The sequence below is a fragment of the Neoarius graeffei genome, chromosome 19 (assembly GCF_027579695.1).
Source record: "Neoarius graeffei isolate fNeoGra1 chromosome 19, fNeoGra1.pri, whole genome shotgun sequence".
Lineage (NCBI taxonomy): Eukaryota > Metazoa > Chordata > Actinopteri > Siluriformes > Ariidae > Neoarius > Neoarius graeffei.
In genome coordinates this window covers 43177569-43195631 of record NC_083587.1, presented here as the reverse complement: position 1 = coordinate 43195631, position 18063 = coordinate 43177569, and the positions used below count along the sequence as shown (strand labels likewise).

Below are 18063 nucleotides of genomic sequence, written 5' to 3'. Positions count from 1 at the left end.
TACACTGAGATTTTGGAACAACATATGCTGTCTTCAAGACAACTTTTCCAGGGATATTTCAGCAAGACGATAAAAAAAAAAAAATTTCTGCACAAAGGCATGGCTGTCTCCTCAGTCCCCAGTAGGGAATGTGTGGCAAATTTTGAAATGAAAAAAAAAAAACCGACAACAATGACCCATATTGTTGCCCACCTTAGCATCTGTTTCAAGGTGTTACATCCTCCAATCATGTGTGCTTGGAGCAGTGCATGCCTCAAAGACAATTGCTTACACCTGTCCCAGATTAAAGTGCAATCAGTGTGTGCATATAAGGACGCTGAAAACTCACACAGGTTACGAAGTGTTGAGTTGATTGTTGCCATTACCAAGCCGTGTTGTATTGTCTTCCTGGTTCTTGTCTCACAGTCTGTGTTTTCATATTCTGTTTATGTCTTGCCTAGTATAATCTGTTTGTGCCTCACTTGACCCGTTGCCTGATTACGTTGATAATTCTGCCTAGCATATTGGATTGTATGCCTGATCGTTACTTTCATAATAAACACTCACTTCTGCACTTACATCTGTCTCCACTCTACTCAACTGCTACTGACAGAATACTTCACCAAAACATGGATGTAGCAAAAGAGAGCAGGCACACCTCTCAACGCCATGCCAGGATTTCAGTTCCTCAGCCTGGATCGGTGATTTTTCTGCAGCGGTTAGTGTTGAACATACCGGCCCCATGTGATGGGGTGGAGTATTCCCCAACCGGGTTCCTGTTACAATGTGCACTTTTTTTTTAAATTCAGTCCTGGTGAGCCCAAGCCTTCAGAGCATGTCTGGGTGGGTTGCATGATATACTGGTTTACTGGGTGAACACAATGATGGGCTGAGTACCTGCTCAGAGTCAAACATCCATGCCTCAGATACTCCAAGTCATTTGATGCTATGCTCATGCACCTGTTCCAGGCTCTAGGGAAGGAGGATCCCTGAGAATTTTTCTTTTTGGGGGGAGGGGGGCTAAGAGTCCAGAGGCTGATGCAGTGGCAGAGGAGGGTGGCCATAGCTCCAGAGCTCCCTCCAGAGGCCAACACAGGGGCAGAGGAGGCCGTCACCCCAGAGCTCCCTCCAGAGGCCGACGCAGAGGAGGAGGCTGTTACTCCAGAGCTCCTTCCAGAGGCTGACACAGTGGAAGAGGAGAAGGCTGTCACCCCAGAGCTCCCTTCAGAGGCCGTTGCAGTGGCAGAAGAGGAGGCTGTTGCTCCTGAGCTCCCTGCAGAGGCCAACGCAGCGGCAGAAGAGGAGGCCTTCACTCCAGAGCTCCCTCCAGAGGTTGACACAGTGGCAAAAGAGGAGGTCTTCACTTCAGAGCCAGCACCAGAGGCCAACAAGGCAGTCCTTGCTCCACTGCCAGCACCCGATTCAGTGGCAGAGACCAGCAAGGTGCTCTCTGTTCCACTGGCTGCTCCACTGCTAGCTCCAGGGCCAGCACCAGAAGCTGACAGGGCAGCCTCTGCTCCAGTGCCAGCTCTAGAGGCCAACAGGGTGGTCTCAGCTCCAGATTTCAGGGAGAACAAGCTCTTTGTCATGCCATCTGGCTTTGAGGACATCATTGTTCCGCTGCCTGGCTTAAAAGATGTTGTCCCTCCACTGCCTAGCTTCGAGGACGTCGTCCCTCCACCACCTGGCTTCGAGGATATTGTTGCTCCACCGCCTGGCTTTGAGGACATCATCGCTCCACTGCCTGGCTTCAGTGTGGATGAGCTCCTCACCCCACCGCCTGGCTTTGAAAACATCATTGCCTCACCACCTGGTTTCAGCTTGAAAAAGGTCACTTCAGCACCTGGCTCCAGCTTAGACAAGCTCTTTGCTCCACCGCTGGGCATTGAGAACATTGTCACCCCACCACCAGGCTTCAGCAAGGATGAGAATGTTGCTCAAACAAAGCTGATGCCTGTTCAATGCTGACGCCAGAGTCCATGCCCATGCTTGAGACCATGTCCAAGTCCATACCTACACCTGAACTCAAGTCCATGCTGAGCCAGGAGCCCAAGCCCATGTCGATGGCCTGTCCAAAGTTCAAGTCCTGTTCAGAGCCCACTTCCTGTCCAGAGCCTGAGCCCATATCTTGACTGGAACCCAAGCCTCCGTCCATTTCCTTGTCCTTATTCAAGGCCCAACACAAGCCCAAGCCCCCACCTAGACCCATATTCCAGTAATACATCCCTCCTGAGCCAGAGCAGAGTGCTGATGGCATGGCATCCAGTGCCAGGTCTTCTTCATTGGGGTCATCCAAGAGGGGTTTTAGCTCCCGGAGGGAGCTCTTTGGGGGGTGTTCTGTCACATCCACATGCATTTGCACGCACATCTGACTTCCACTCACACGTGTTCAGAGCAGCTTGCACCTCAAAGACCAAGTGTCCCAGATTAAAGCACAATCAGCACGCGCATATTAGGATGCTGAGAATTCACACAGGTTGCAAAGTATTGTGTTGACTGTCACCATTACCAGCCACATTGTTGTATTTTTGTCCTGGTGTTTTTTTTTGTTTGTTTGTTTTTTGTTTTTTACACTCATGTTCTGACTCATTTTCTGTGTTTTCGGATTCTGTTTTTGTCTTGCTTAGCATAGTATGTTTGTGCCTCGCTCGACCCTTTGCCTGTTTACTGTTGATGATTCTGCCTGCTGTATTGGATTGTTTGCCTGCATGCTTTTAATAAACTCTTCTGCACATACATATCTGTACTCCAGCCCATTACTGACAGCAGGAAGAATGGGCCAAACTAACATCCGATGATGTTAGGTGTCACTTGGTGTTATCAGTCCCTAAATATCCTTTAAGTGCTGAAGAATGGCAACATTATAAAGTTGTAAATGCTTTACTGTCCCAACCTTTTTTTTAATGTGTTGCAATAATTAAAATTGAAATAAGTGATTTATTTTGAAAAAACAAAAACAAAACAATAAAATCATGAGGTAAAACCTCAAATAATATGGTGTTTTATTGTTTTGTGTGCAATACTGGTCAAAGATTATTTACAAATCATTGTTTTCTGTTTTAATTTCGATACACTGTCCTAATTTTTTCTGATTTGGGGTTGTCGATGATGAAGTTTCAAAGTCAGGGCACCGCATAAAATGTAGTGGCTGAACAAATGTCATTAGCACTAATTAGAGTGCTGTGTCCTTATAAGACCAAAATGAGATTTTCTGGCCATTTACACCATCACCATGTTGAGCAATAAATGGGGGCTTCATACAAGAATACTCTGGTGTTGTGTGTTCACAGGTAAAATATAGCTGCTTAGCTCTCAGACACGCATAGCTCTACAATGGTGCATAGCAGAGGATCACCACTACATTCAAGGTCATTTTGCTGGCTTTTTTCTGCTTGCCATTCTATTATGTGATATCAGTGAGACACAGTGAAACTCACTGGTCAAGTAGTCATTTTTGTATGTGACATTTTGCAAGAATCAGGATGGATTAATTTATTTTTTCATCATACGAATTTCATTCTTGGTGTGTAAAGACTAACAAGAACACATGTATTTAATGACCTGCCAAGGTGGAGCAGGGTTCAGCCTTGTAAGCACTGTGAATGTTGTTATATACAAGGTCTTGAATGTTTTGCAGCTTGAATGGGCTGTAAAATCAACATGCTGATTAGAATTTTAGCAGCACTGATTTCAGGTCCATGTGGTTAAAGTCCCTGGCAACAATTAAAAATCTGCCAGTGCACTGTCTGTAGGTTATTGATACCTTCATAGAGTTCATTTAGCATTTACTTACTGCCACTACCACAGTGAGAACAGTGGTGAACTCTCTGAAGAGGTAGTATGGCTGGCACTTTATAGTCATAAACTTCACCAGCATCAAACTCTAGTTTGAGACCACTACAGCATTCCTGCACCATTTTTTGTTTGTGTAAAAACACAGACCACCACCACAAGTCTTACCAGACAGTGCTGCTATCCTGTTGGAGCAATGTGTTGTTAGCCTGGCTAGCTGCATCCAGAATGCTGTTGTTGAGCCATGTTTCCTTCAGGACAAAAACACAGCAGTCCCTGAGTTCATATTGGAGAGGAGAATAGATGGTAGATCCTGGAGGCTAGGGTTAGTCTTTAACCTAGCACAGATGCCTGCTTGCTCTCTACCCCCACAGCCTGGTTTGTATAGTAGCGTGAGGTCACGTGTTATGTCACCATCTTGACCAAAAAAAAAAAAGGACTAAATGGACACATTCGCACAGCCATATTCCCAATCTAGTGGAAAGCTTTCCCAGAAGAACGGCGGTTATCAAGCACAAACTTTTGGTCACATAGTGCAGACAGGCTATAGTTTGGTGAAGAAATGAATTTGCTACCTCTACTTTTAGTTAACAAGTCAGAGGTAATTAATGCATAATTGTCACTTTTCTGTGTATAGGTTTGAGACTCTTTACGGAAATCCAGTACTGCAACTTGACCCAGTTGTACCAGGAGTATTTAGTGGGCCATATCCTCTGGGTATTGACCCTGTAAGCCACAGAAACACAGCAAAAACACTATTTTGTACCACCACTAAACACAGAGTGAAGGGTTGAGCATCAGTCTAATTCTTTCTGTGGGTCTTCTCTGCTAGATCTGGAACATTGCCACAAACAAGCTAACCTTCCTGAACTCATTCAAAATGAAGATGTCAGTCATTCTAGGAGTGATTCACATGTTGTTTGGAGTCACACTTTCTCTCTTCAATCATCTGTGAGTATAGTGTGTGTGTGTGTGTGTGTGTGAGAGAGAGAGAGAGAGAGAGAGAGAGATTCCTTCCATTCTTATAATCCTCATTGTATTTTCTAAGGACAGCAGTAGGTTATATAACCATTTTACTACATTGATTATAATGTCTGTTTGAATGTTGCTCTGTGTGTTCCTAGGTACTTTAAAAAGCCTCTGAACATCTTCCTGGGTTTTATCCCTGAAATTGTGTTTATGAGCTGCCTGTTTGGCTATTTGATCTTGCTGATCTTCTATAAGTGGACAGCCTATGATGGAACCACTTCTAAAGATGCTCCAAGCCTCCTTATTGCCTTCATCAACATGTGTCTTTTTAACTACAATGATCCAACTAATAAAGCCTTGTACAGAGGACAGGTGAAAAATACTTTCATACACAATTCATACATCTGATCCCTTCATCCCTTTACTTTCACTTGCAAATGCCCGTAAATGGCAAAGTTACAGTGGCCCTCAGTTATGAAATTAACATACAATAGAAAAAGAGGAATATGGTCATTTCCACTCAAAGCTCAGCATCCAACAATGTGGACATGAGCAGAGGCTGCAATCAAATCTCACATCAAGTCTCACCTCAAGTGCACAAGTTTCAAGTCTGTGTGGACATGTGGTGCAGTACAGTACAGTAAATCTGGCTGAGCGGAGAATTGTTTTTAGACCATATATTCTGATTGGCATATACATATGTAGCCACATATTCATTGTTTAAAAATGTGTAGTGTATAGCAAAATATTATATTTTGTAAAGGCCTACACTGACTGTGTCATATGTCCCTAACATGGGTTAAATAGGTATTTTCAAATTGTTTGTAATTTAATGGGGCTATTTTAATGGAAGATTAAGTTCTTTCATTTTCAACCTACTTCACTTTCAATTTTAATTATTTAATTTTACCTAAAAAAAAAGTATGCAAACCAGTTGCTTTCAAAAGCTAAGGAGAGTGGAATGTAAATTGTATGTTGTACTACCAAATGCTTATTTATTTGCTATTACAACATAAAATTCCTATTCCAGTTTATTTAGTTTGTGAAGGCATTCGGTTTGCATTTTTTTTTCAGTCAGGTTAGCTTTTAGAATTTAGTGTTATTAGGCTAGGCTACTGGTGACAAATACAAATTAAACAATAATTTCAAGGGTTTGGCTAACAGATTTACACTGTCATAGGTTAGATGCTTATTCAGTCATCTATTTAAACAAGAACTTTGGCAGTCCTCAAATCTAGGCAATGGCACATCTAGCTCTGTTAGAAGACCTCAATGTTAGATGTCCATAAGACATAAGAAGGTTTTTTTGGGAGCACAGGAATTTCTATTTATTTATTTATGCATGCATGTATGCATGCCTATGAAGTCACTTTCATCTCCCAAGGCATCCACAGTGGTGGTGTGATAGCATGGGGGTGGAGGACACATGCTTCCTCTCTCAGCTTGCAGGTGCCTGACTTTGTGGGGTAGCCCCAGACAGGTTTGTCTAGCTGAAGGCTGAACACCACTGGTTCCTGGCTCTGATTGATCTGAAACATCACTAGCATGAGGAAATACAGAAACTCCACAACTGTATAATTTTTGGTGGCGAGTTTGAGATCTGACCTTTTTCCTTTGCCTACATGTAAAGACTTATGATATAAGCTATTATATTAGAAAACTATTATATACAGTATATAGGCTACATATATCATGGGTGTGGTGGCATGGTGGTGTAGTGGTTAGCACTGTCACCTCACAGCAAGAAGGTCCTGGGTTCGAGCCCAGTGGCCAGTGAGGGCCTTTCTGTGTGCAGTTTGCATGTTCTCCCCATATCTGCGCGAGTTTCTTCCGGGTGCTCCAGTTTCCTCCACAGTCCAAAGACATGCAGGTTAGACTAATTGGTGGCTCTAAATTGACCATAGGTGTGAATGTGAGTGTGACTGGTTGTTTTTCTCTGTGTCAGCCCTGCGATGACCTGGCGACTTGTCCAGGGTGTACCCCACCTCTCACCCATAGTCAGCTGGGATAGGCTCCAGCTTGCCTGTGACCCTGTAGAACGGGATAAGCGGCTACAGATAATGGATGGATATCATGGGTGTATAAATCAAATATTAAAATATCAGCTGGTGTTTGATTGTCGACGGCAACACTGTTGACCACAGCAGTCATTTCTTTCCATATTGCATTTTCTGACTTTCTATGGCACTACTTTCCAGGCTGCTAAATAGAAATACAGTATATTGTCCAATTGAACTTGCAATGTTAGAGCATCTATTTTAAGGTCAGAGTAGTTTCTCTTCTTGTCTGTATTATGAATTTCCATGTCGTAAAGTCTAGGGACATGGCCTCTAAACTGAGAATATTTAGGGGCTTGATGTTTAAATGACGATGCTTTTCAGCCATCATATTTATCAACGTCTGATAATATTTAGGCTGTGATTGGCACAGACACGAAAGTTTTATGAATCACATGTGAACCCTGTCACATGATGGTTTCTACACTCAGATCTACAATGGTTTCTATATTAGATTGATAAATGAGAGCCAGTTTTTCTACAAAATTTATTTACAATTTGTTTCTTACTTATATAGTATATTGCACCCATTAATGGCTTCCACAGCTTGGGTTCTTAGATCCATGTCAGTGCAGCAGCTGTGTTACCATGCTATCACTAGTCTTGTTGGTAATCTCAATGCTGAGATGTAAAATTAAGAGTACAAGGCTATTTTTTGCCAAAAGCATGCAATAGAAATATGTATTAAAGACAAATGTTTGATTAATAAGTTCTCATGTACCCCCATGGTGCATATCTCATACATCTGGCAATATATTACTTGTCATTTTCTTTAGATGGGTATCCAGTCTCTGTTGGTGGTTATTGCTATGAGCTGTGTTCCTTGTATGTTGGTGGTGAAGACCATGGTGCTCCGTCGTCAGCACCTGTGGAAAAAGCACTTGGTATGTTTACATCCTCCAGTGTCCTTTCAGGCCTTGTGTTGGTATTAAACTCAGTTTTGCTCCAGGGAACAAATAAATTTAGATCAGTAAATACCTAATTTTGTTAGTATTCTGGATAAGACAGAATATTCAAATTTCACTCATACTATGTATGTAGTTTATATAGAGGGTGCAACTTAAGGACTAAAGAATTCCACAACAGTGTGTAATTGTTTTCTTCAGAATTTCTGTAGTAGCTACTCTCACTAAAGTCCATCTGAGGTTAAAATTATTACAATAGTGTTGTGAAGAGGCATTGTGAAAAAAAAACTGTCCTGATTTCTTCTATATTTTGGTCACATTTAATTATTTCAGATCTTCAAGCAAAATTTAATATAAGACAAAGAATTTTTTGTAATAAATTTTTTATTTACAAAAAAAGGGTTAGCCTTTAGCCTAGCCCAGAGGCCAGCTTACTTGGCACACTTCTGCTTCCTTGCATGCTGATTCCATGTCACACACAGTGGAAGCGGTGGATGTAATTGTCTGAGTTTTATTCAAAAATAAACATAAAACACACTTCAGGAACAAGGAACAAAACTGAGACTTACCAAGAACAAAAAGATCTGAGAAAAACCAGGAAACAAGACCATCACAGCAAGGGTGAAAGTTAACAAAAACAACAACAAACGTGAGACAAGCATAATGAAACAAAGGCTTTTTATACACCTATAATACACATTTACACCCAAACACACACAATACACTAACTGTGGACAGCTGTGCTTAATCACTAATGTGCGTATCTGCAGCAGCTATGTCCACAAGCTGCTGGGGGTTTAGGGTTCAGCCCTGATGCCAGCATGCCACAGTGAATTTTGGGAAACCAAATTTGGCTGTGAAACCTGGAAGTGTCGTCCCGTTATAATTTTATAAAAATACAAAATGCAGAATTTCATTTATTGATGAAAAAAGTTATCCATCACATTATTTTGCCCTGTGGGAAAAAATAATTCTCGCCTTACTCAATCAACCAGTTAACCAAATTTAATAGATAATTGGGTTCAGTTAGATTAGACACCATCAGGCTTGCCAATTGTTACCATTGCTAACCAAGAGGAACATAAAGGCTCATTTCACAGTTGCCAAAAACACTTCTATGATCCCCAAACCTTTTGGACTGATTATTCGAAAATAGAACTTTTCGGAAGACATGGGTCCTCTTACAACTGGCTTAAAGCTAAGACAGTTTTAAACAGTAAGAAAATCATACCAACAGTCAAACATGGTGGTGGTAGTGTGATGATGTGGGAAAACTTTGCCGCTTCAGGGCCCGGGTGACTTGCCATAACTGATGAAACCATGAATTCTGCTCTCTACCAGAAAATACTGAAGGAGAATATTCAGTCTTCAGTTCATTATCTGAAGCTCATGCAAAATTTGGTCTATTATCTGAAGCTCATGCACAATGTGTCACAATCCAAAACAGATGAGCAAGTCCACCTATGAATGGTTCAAAAGAAACTTAAGTAAGGTTTTGAAGTGGTATAGTCACAGTTCTGATCATGATCAGAACTTTGCTCAAAAGCTCTCTAGTGTGGCTGAATTAAAGTGGGCAAAAATTCTTCAACAGCAGTGTGAAAAACTGAGCTCCAGTTGTCTGAATTGTTTGGTGGTGAAACCAATTCAATTTATTTGTTTAGTCCTTTTAACAATGGACATTGTCACAAAAAAAACTTTACAGAAATATATAATTCCTGGAAGGAGGCATGGTGGTGCAGTGGTTAGCACTGTCGCCTCACAGCAAGAAGGGCTTGGGTTCGACCCTCACGGCTGACTGAGGCCTTTCTGTGCAGAGTTTGCATGTTCTCCCTGTGTTGCTGTTGGTTTCTTCCAGGTGCTCCAGTTTCCTCCCACTGTCCGAAAACATGCAGATTAGTTCAACTGGCTACTTTGAATTGCCCATAAGTGTGAGTGTAAATGGTTGTTCATCTCTATGTAAGCCCTGCAATAGTTTGGCGATCTGCCCAGGGTGTACCCTGCCTCTTGCCCAAAGTCAGCTGGGATTGGCTCCAACTTACTCTGCAATGGGAAAGTGGTACAGTTAATGGATGTATAATTTCCAGATATAAATTTTGCATATATTAATATATTAACTTATACCTAATGAGCAAGCCAAAGGCAAGGAAAATCAAGAGTCAAGAACCAGACTCAAAAGGGATAGTGCGATTATAAATAACTCGCTCCTCTAACGATATGCTATATATTCAAAGTGCAATTGTGTAACCAGGAAATTCATTGCAGTTTCAACATGAAGTTTATTTTGTTGAATTGTTCACTGATGGAGACTTGAGTGCAAGACTGTTCGTAGCAATTGCAGTTGTATAGTTATCATGGTAATTGTAGGCATAAGCCATCAGTATGTTGTAGTCCAGAGCCATCTTCATGGTTTCTAAGTGCATCTTTAGGCTGTTCATATGGGGCCATCCTCAGCAGAAGCAAGGTGATGAGAATTCCAACCAGAAGGAAGTCATCAGGATGGATCAGGCTGGTTTGGAGAGCAGAAGTGGTCAGGAGCACTAGTATCTCAGGAGTAGCATGCGTAGCTCAACACACACAGAGAGAGAGAGAGAGAGAGAGAGAGAGAGAGAGAGCACAGTATTAGGTATGTGCATCATCACATAAGGATTAAGAATGGTGTATGTTGTGTGCTGAGTGCAAGCAGGGGCTCCAGCAAGACTAGCTCTGACAGCATAATTCAAAGGGAGAGCAAGAAGATAGCACAGACACAAAGTGGCCAACCACTCCACCATCAACACCCAGTTATTAGGTTGTCTGATGTTACATTTTGTATGAGGGCAAATGTACAAAAATAGACAAATATACAAAAACAGAGGAAATCAGGATGGGGCAAATATTTTTTCACACTGTAAAATAAGCTAGAGCACACCCTACCTGAACACCCAAACAACCATATAACTCCTCCTGTGTACAGGTCATGTAAAATACACAGTATTATGAGACGGGTAGCTATCCTATACACAGGTACACCCATTCATACACACCACGAAGAGCATGTGGCATGCTGTGAGCCATTCAGATTTTGTTGGGTTTTGTATTTAGTCCCAGATGAGGGAGACAAGCCCTGCTCAGAAAGTAGAAACTTTAGAGCAAGCAAGCACCAGCTCATCCACCGGACTCACTCAACAGGGCACACAGAAGTTTGGGGGAGTCCGGGTCGGGAACGGACCCACTGAGGATGAGGCTGAGATCATTGAGCACGACCAGCTATCCCAGCATTCTGATGACGCAGATGAGGTGGGTGGAACTTGTGGCTGCTGCTAAGTCATAATAATGCCTGAACTGGTGTACTACTCCATAATACAGAGCATTTCAACCTCAGTGATATTTTTAGTTTAGTAGTTTGTCTGTTTCAAATCAGACAACAGCTTTTCAAAAATCTGGATATGGAGAATTTTGGGCATTTTTGGTGTATTTTTTTTTTTATGCTAATCTTCTGCATTAAAATTTTAACCAGAAACAACTAGATTTAAAATATCCTGGTACTTAGCAGAATTCCTGATGCCATCAGGCTTCCCAAGGACCTTTGGACAAATAACTGCAAAATAACCCCAATACAATGGTACAGTCATTTATACACCACCGTATTTGCAGTTAGAGTATTTAGCAGACCATCTTATTTTTAGTGATTTATTGAAGTGCTTTGTAGTTTATAAAACACATCTTAGTTCACTGGGTCAGGAACTAAGACAGTCAAGCAAAATATCATTTTACAGATGGTATTCTTGTATGAAGCCCCCATTTATTTCTAAACATGGTGATGGTGTGCGTGAGCAGTAAATCTAATTTTGTTCTTAAATGGGCACAGCACTCTAATTAGTGCTAATGATGCTTGTTCAGTAACTACATTTTATGGGGTGCCCTGATTTTGAAACTTCATCATCTACAACCCCAAATCAGAAATGGTATGTTGAAATTGGAATTTAAACTGAAAACATTGATTTGTAAATAATCTTTAACCTATATTACATGCAAAACAATGCAACAACATATTGTTAGATGTTTTACCTCAAATATTTTATTTATGTGGTGGTTTTTGTTTGTTTGTTTCAAAATAAACACATTTCAATTTTGATTCTTACAACACATTTAAAAAAAAGTTGGGACAGTAAAACATTTGCCACTTTTAGGATTAGGGTGCATCTAGAAATGTGTTTGTGGTGGTGATTCAGATACAACCCTGTAGTATGTCCCTGAGGTGGGTGGAATATTGAAGCGCAGACAGGGGGTAATGGTGTTAAACTCTGGCTTTTTTTATTCTCACGTTTGCTTTTAAGCTTAACGTTACAGCTTTTGGCACACGTGTGCGCACACGCGCTCTGGTCAGGAAAACTCCATCTCCTCGCTCTCCCCCCTGTTTTGACTGCTCTGTCATTACTGTTGACAATACACACACACACACACACACACACACACACACACACACACACACACACACACACATATATCAATTGACAACAGGTGCACTCAGTTTGCCACTCACCTTCCCTGGTCCTGCCATCATTTCACAAACCAATGCTTGACCACACCCCTGCTGCCACATACCCCCACCACCTGACTCAGGCCGGGGAGCTGTCTAGCTTGCAGCTGCACACCCCCCCCCCCCAATGGGAAAGGAAGTCTGGCACCACCATATGCACTCCTGGCCTGTGGACCACCTCTAATTTAAAAGGCTGGAGGGCTAGATACCAACGGGTGATCCAGGTGATGTGGTGGAGCCAGTGTAGCGGGGCATGATCTGAACAGAGGGTGAAAGGGCACCCCAGCAGGTAGTACCGGAGGGTCAGGACTGCCCACTTGATGGCCAGGCATTCTCTCAATGGTGCTGTACTTACTTTCTCTCAATGAGAGCTTGCGGTTGATGTACAGCACCAGACGTTCCTCACCCTCCCGGGACAGAACAGCCCCATCCCTCTGTTCAATGTATTTGTCTGTAAAATAAAAGGGAGAGAGAAGTCAGGGGATTGTAAAAGTGGCCCCCCACAGAGTGCAGCTTTTACTCTAATGAAGACCTGTTGGCACTGCTCTGTCCACTGGACCGGATCTGGTGCTCCATTTTTAGTGAGGTCAGTGGGCTGGGGATGTCTGAATAGTTAAATATGAACCTGCGATAGTAGCCAGCCAGCCCCAGGAACTGTCTCACCCCCTTTTTGGTCTTGGACCTCAGGCAGGCCACAATTGTTGCGGTCTTGTCAATTTGGGGACGGCACCTGCCCATGACCCAAGTGGAAACCCAGATACCGTACTTCCACCCACCCAATCACACACTTTTTCAGGTTAGCTGTGAGGCCTGCATGCCTCAGCAACCCCAGGACAGCCCTCAGGTCTTTTAGGTGACACCGTGTGGACATTTCTGTCATCCACACAGAACCGGACTGACCCGTTGGTCTTGGGGACCAAGATCACTGGGCTGCTCCAATCACTGTGGGATTCCTCGATTATTCCCATTTCAAACATGGCCTTGAGTTCATCCTGAACAACTGCTTTCTTGTATTTGGGCAAGCGGTATGGGTGGCTACGGACCACCACCCGGGGGTGTCTCAATGTGGTGTTTTATGAGGTGAGTGCAGCTGAGAAGGGGTGAGAACACATTGGAAAACTCCACTTGCAACATGGCAGCCCCCATGAGTTGGGCCGGTGAGAGGTGGTCTCCACAGGGGACCGGAGTGGCTCAAGTGGTCACTTTTTTGTTTTTACCTCTGGCCCCAGCACTGCCCTCTCCAGAACTACCAATACCAATGCCACTGGGACCCCTCATTCAAAGGTTTTAGTAGGTTGAGGCGCTATATTTGTAGCACCCCACCCCTATCTGTTCACCTCAGCTCATAGTCGACATCCCCGATTTGCCATCTGACCCCAAAGGCCACTTGCCCCTTAACAATTCATTTTGTGCTTGAAGTGGGCAATAATAGGAGCACTATCTCCCAGTGTGAATCCTCTAAGGCATGCACCCTTTTTGTACAGCTGGGCTTGATGTTCTTGTGCCTGCTGTAAATTCTCCTAGGTTAAGTGACTGAGGGGGTGGAGCTTTGTGTGCAGCTTTGAGCTTTGTTTTTACTGTTTGAAGGTCACTCCTCCCAATTTTCCCACAGCAGATCCAAAATGCCATGAGGCTTATGCCCATATAATAATTTGGACAGGGAAAATCCCATGGAGGCTTGTGGGACCTCTCGTACTGCAAATAACAGGGGCTTGAGCCATTTATCCCAATTACATGCGTCTTTGCTTACAAACTTCCGAAATAAGTTAAGAGTTTGATTAATCATTCTACCAAGCCATCTGTCTCTGGGTGATTTAATGCTGGTGTGGATGGATTTAATCCCCAATAACTCATAAAGCTTGCAAAGTGTGCATGATATGAATGTAGTGCCTTGGTCAATCAGGATTTCCTTGGAAATCCCAACTCGGGAGATCAGTGGCTTTGCCACATTGCATGTGAAAATGTTACACAGTGGGACTACTTCTGGGTATCGCATTGCATAGTCCACTAGGACTAAAATAAAGCGATATCCTCGTGCCGACCGATTCAATGGCCCAACAAGATCCATACCAATTCTTTCAAAGGGGGTCTCAATTGAGGGCAGAGGGCACAAGGGTGGTTTTGGAGTAGCTGCTGGATTCACCAGCTGGCATTTGCAGCATGCTGCACACTACCTGTGGACACCCCTGCGAATTCCTGGCCAATAGAACCAAGCCATTATTTGGGCTAGTGTCTTATCCTGACCTAACTGTCCAGCTATAGGGTTAATGTGAGTTGCATGGAATACGAGTTCCCTGCGGCTCTTTGGGATTAACAATTGGGTTATTTACTCAGGTTTGAGTGTCTTGCGTCACTTGGTATAACCTGTCCTTAATAATTGCAAAGTATGGGAAGGAGTGTGTTGCATTTGGCTGGAGAGTCTGATCATTGACTACTCTCACTTGGTCAAAAGCATGACGCAGAGTCTTGTCTCACATTTGTTGTAAAAGGAAATTCCCAAGGGAATCACCGAGAGCGAGAGGAGGGATGGGCCGCTCCCCTCTCCTTGTATCGCTCTGATGCCATGTTGACATGGATGGCTCTGAGATAGCTTCCCCAGTCAATGCCACACCGGAATCCCTTCATGATGTGTTACTGCAGGACCTGTCCACTACTACACATTCCATCAAACCTTTCCACCCAGGCCAATCTGTCCTCAGAATTAGTGCGGCGAGGTGTAGGCTAACCGCCACCTCTACACTATGTCTTTTCTCCCCGAAATAGAATGTGGATGGACACTAGCAGATATTCGTGAGCATCCCCACGTACACACAAACCTTCGCCACTTGTGCTCCTCCCAATGGCTCACCTTGAAGCAGGCTTTGGTGGATTGAGGCCTGATTACAGCCAGAATCCACCAGCACATATGTATCCCCTTGAATACTCACCTGTATGCGATACGCTCCAGTCTGATCAAGGGCAGTCTCTGGAGTGTCAGGGATCCGGACCCAAGCTCCCACTTCCATCTCAGAGCATTGGCCCTGGAGATGCTTGGGTTCCCCACAGTGCCAGCATACTGGCCTAGGCCTCACCTCTGCACCTGCATTTTGGGGATCACTAACCTGAGGGGAGAGGACATAGACACAGAAGGGAAAAAAGGGTAGGGGGCACCATGGGCTCGGCGAGTTGGCTGCAGGAGGGTTGGCCCCTGTTTCTATGGTGGGGGTACAGGATGGGGCAGGAAGAGGAGAGGGAGAAGAGAGAAAAGGCAAGATGTCTGCCTACCACTGGAACCACTGCCAAATGTTCCTCTGCCAACTTGATTGCACGATCCTGCATTGCTGCCAGGCAGTGGCACTGGACCCATTCTGCTGTCCCTTCTGGCAGCCACGTGATAAACTGCTCCAGTGCCACCACATTGATGATGCCTTTGGTGTCACAGTCTTCCATCCTCAGCCACCGCCAGCAGGTGTCCTGTAGTTGTTGGCTGAAAGCGAATGGCCAGCTGACTTCCTCCAGTGTCAGCATGTGAAAGCACTGGTGGTGGTGTTCCAGGGAATGGCCAACATGCTGCAAGATGGCTTGCTTCAAGTCGGTGAAGTTGAGCCAACTGTCGATGGGGAGCTGTTGTGCTGCGAACTGGGCTTCTCTAGACAGGAGCAGCAGCAGATGAGCCACGCGTTGCTCGACCAGCCACCTCCATGCCTCTGCCGCTTGTTTGAATAGTGCGATGAAGGCACATGGGTCATCGTGTGGTCCCATGTTCACTAGGGTGACATGGGGAGGGTCTGTAGCTGTAATGGTTGAGGACCCCACTGACATGAGCAAGTGCCAGAACACCTGGCAGTCTTGCTGTTGGGCCAGCAGCAAGGCTTCAAAGTGCTGATCTTGTTCCTTGTGGAGGGCAATCAGTGCTTGGTGCTGGCTTTGTTGGATGGCAGCGAGGGCATGGATGAGGTCTTTGAGTGGGGAGAACTCCATGGGTGGTCCCCTTCAGTATTCCCAGCTTTTGGCACCACTGTAGTATGTCCCTGAGGTGAGTGGAATACTGAAGCGCAGACAGGTGGGTAAGGATGTTAAACTCTGGCTTTTTATTCTCACTTTTGCTTTTCAGCTTAATGTTCAAGTTTTTGCCACATAGGCACACATGCTCTTTTCGGGAAAACTCCATCTCCTCGCTCTCCCCCCTCCTTTTCACCGCTTTGTCATTACTGTTGAAAAGTCACACAAACACACATCAGTTGACAACAGGTGCACTCAGTTTGCCACTCACCTTCCCTGGCTCCACCCTTGATTCACAAACTGACACTTGACCATGTCCCCACTGCCACAAACCCCAATTCCACAAAAGTTGGGATGCTGCATAAACTGTAAATAAAAACAGAATGTGATAATTTGCAAATCATGGTAACCCTATATTTTATTGAAAATAGTATAAAGACAACATATCAAATGTTGAAACTGATTTTTTTTTTTTAAATACATGCTCATTTTGAAATTGATGTCAGCAACACATTTCAAAAAAGTTGAGACAGGGGCGTGTTTACCACTGTGTTGCATCACATCTACTTTTAACAATACTCTGTAAATGTTTGGGAACTGAGGAGACCAGTTGTTGGAGTTTTGAAAGAGAAATGTTGTCCCATTCTCGCCTGATATACAATTTCAGTTGCCCAACAGTTTGGGGTCTCCTTTGTCATATTTTGCACTTCATAATGCACCAAATGTTTTAAATGGGAAACAGGCTTGGACTGCAGGCATGCTAGTTTAGCACCTGGACTCTTACTATGGAGCCATGTACTTTTAATATGTGCAGAAAGCAATTGTCTTGCTAAAAGAAGGAAGGCCTTCCCTGAAAAGATTTCTCTGAATGGCAGCATATTGCTCTGAAACGTGTATATATCATTCAGCATGAATGATGCCTTCCCAGATGTACAAGCTACCCATGTCGTGCGCTAATGCGCCCTCATACAATCATAGATGCTGGCTTTTGAACTGTGCACTAATAAGCCGGATGGTCCCTCTCCCTCTTTTGCCTGGAGGACATGGTGTCCAGGATTTTGAAAAAGAATTTCTACTTTTGATTCATCAGACTTTGGAACAATTTTCCACTCCGCCTCAATCCATCATTAAAGAGCTCAGGCCCAGAGAAGGTGGTGGTGTTTCTGGATATTGTTTATATTTTGTTTTAACTTGCATTTGTGGATGCAGTAATGAACTGTTTTCATAGATGATGTTTTTCTGAAGCGTTCCTGAGCCTATACAGTGATTTCCATGACAGACACGTGTCTGCTTTTAATGTGGTGTCACCTGAGGACCTGAAGATCACAGGCATCCAATGTCAGTTTTCAGCCTTTTCTCTTGCATACAGAGATTTCTCCAGATTCTCTGAATCTTTTCATAATATGTACCACAGATTATGTGATCCCAAAATTCTTTGCAATTTTATATTGAGGAATATTATTCTTAAATTGTTGCAATTTTTTGCCTATGCAGTCTTTCACAGAGCGGTGAACCCCTCCCCATCTTTACTTCTGAGAGAATCAGCCTTTCTGGGACGCTTTTTTTTGTACCCAATCATGTTACTGACCTATTACCAATTAACCAAATGAGGTTTTGTTTGTTTGTTTGTTTGTTTGTTTGTTTGTTTGTTTGTTTGTTTGTTTGTGTTTTTTTTAGCATTACACAACTTTTTTATACTTTTGTTGCCCCGTCCCAACTTTTCTGAAATGTGTTGCTGACATAAAAGAATAAATAAATAAAATAAAATAAATTAGCAGATATTTTTCAAAAAACAATAAAATTTCTCAGCAGGGGCAGATCCAGGAGAATGGGGGGGGCATCAACCCAGTAAGGCCGGGTG

The 18063-nt window shown here is 43.5% G+C and overlaps 1 protein-coding gene across 1 annotated transcript in view; it reads left to right on the top strand.

Annotated features, from left to right (window-relative positions):
• The window catches only part of atp6v0a1b (ATPase H+ transporting V0 subunit a1b), a 119867-nt gene that overhangs the window by 68957 nt on the left and 32847 nt on the right, over positions 1-18063 (top strand). Inside the window, exons 14-18 of the mRNA XM_060900110.1 lie at positions 4409-4499; positions 4604-4722; positions 4896-5112; positions 7574-7681; positions 10784-10978. Coding sequence (XP_060756093.1) covers positions 4409-4499; positions 4604-4722; positions 4896-5112; positions 7574-7681; positions 10784-10978 — 730 coding nt within the window. The remainder of the gene's footprint in view (positions 1-4408; positions 4500-4603; positions 4723-4895; positions 5113-7573; positions 7682-10783; positions 10979-18063) is intronic.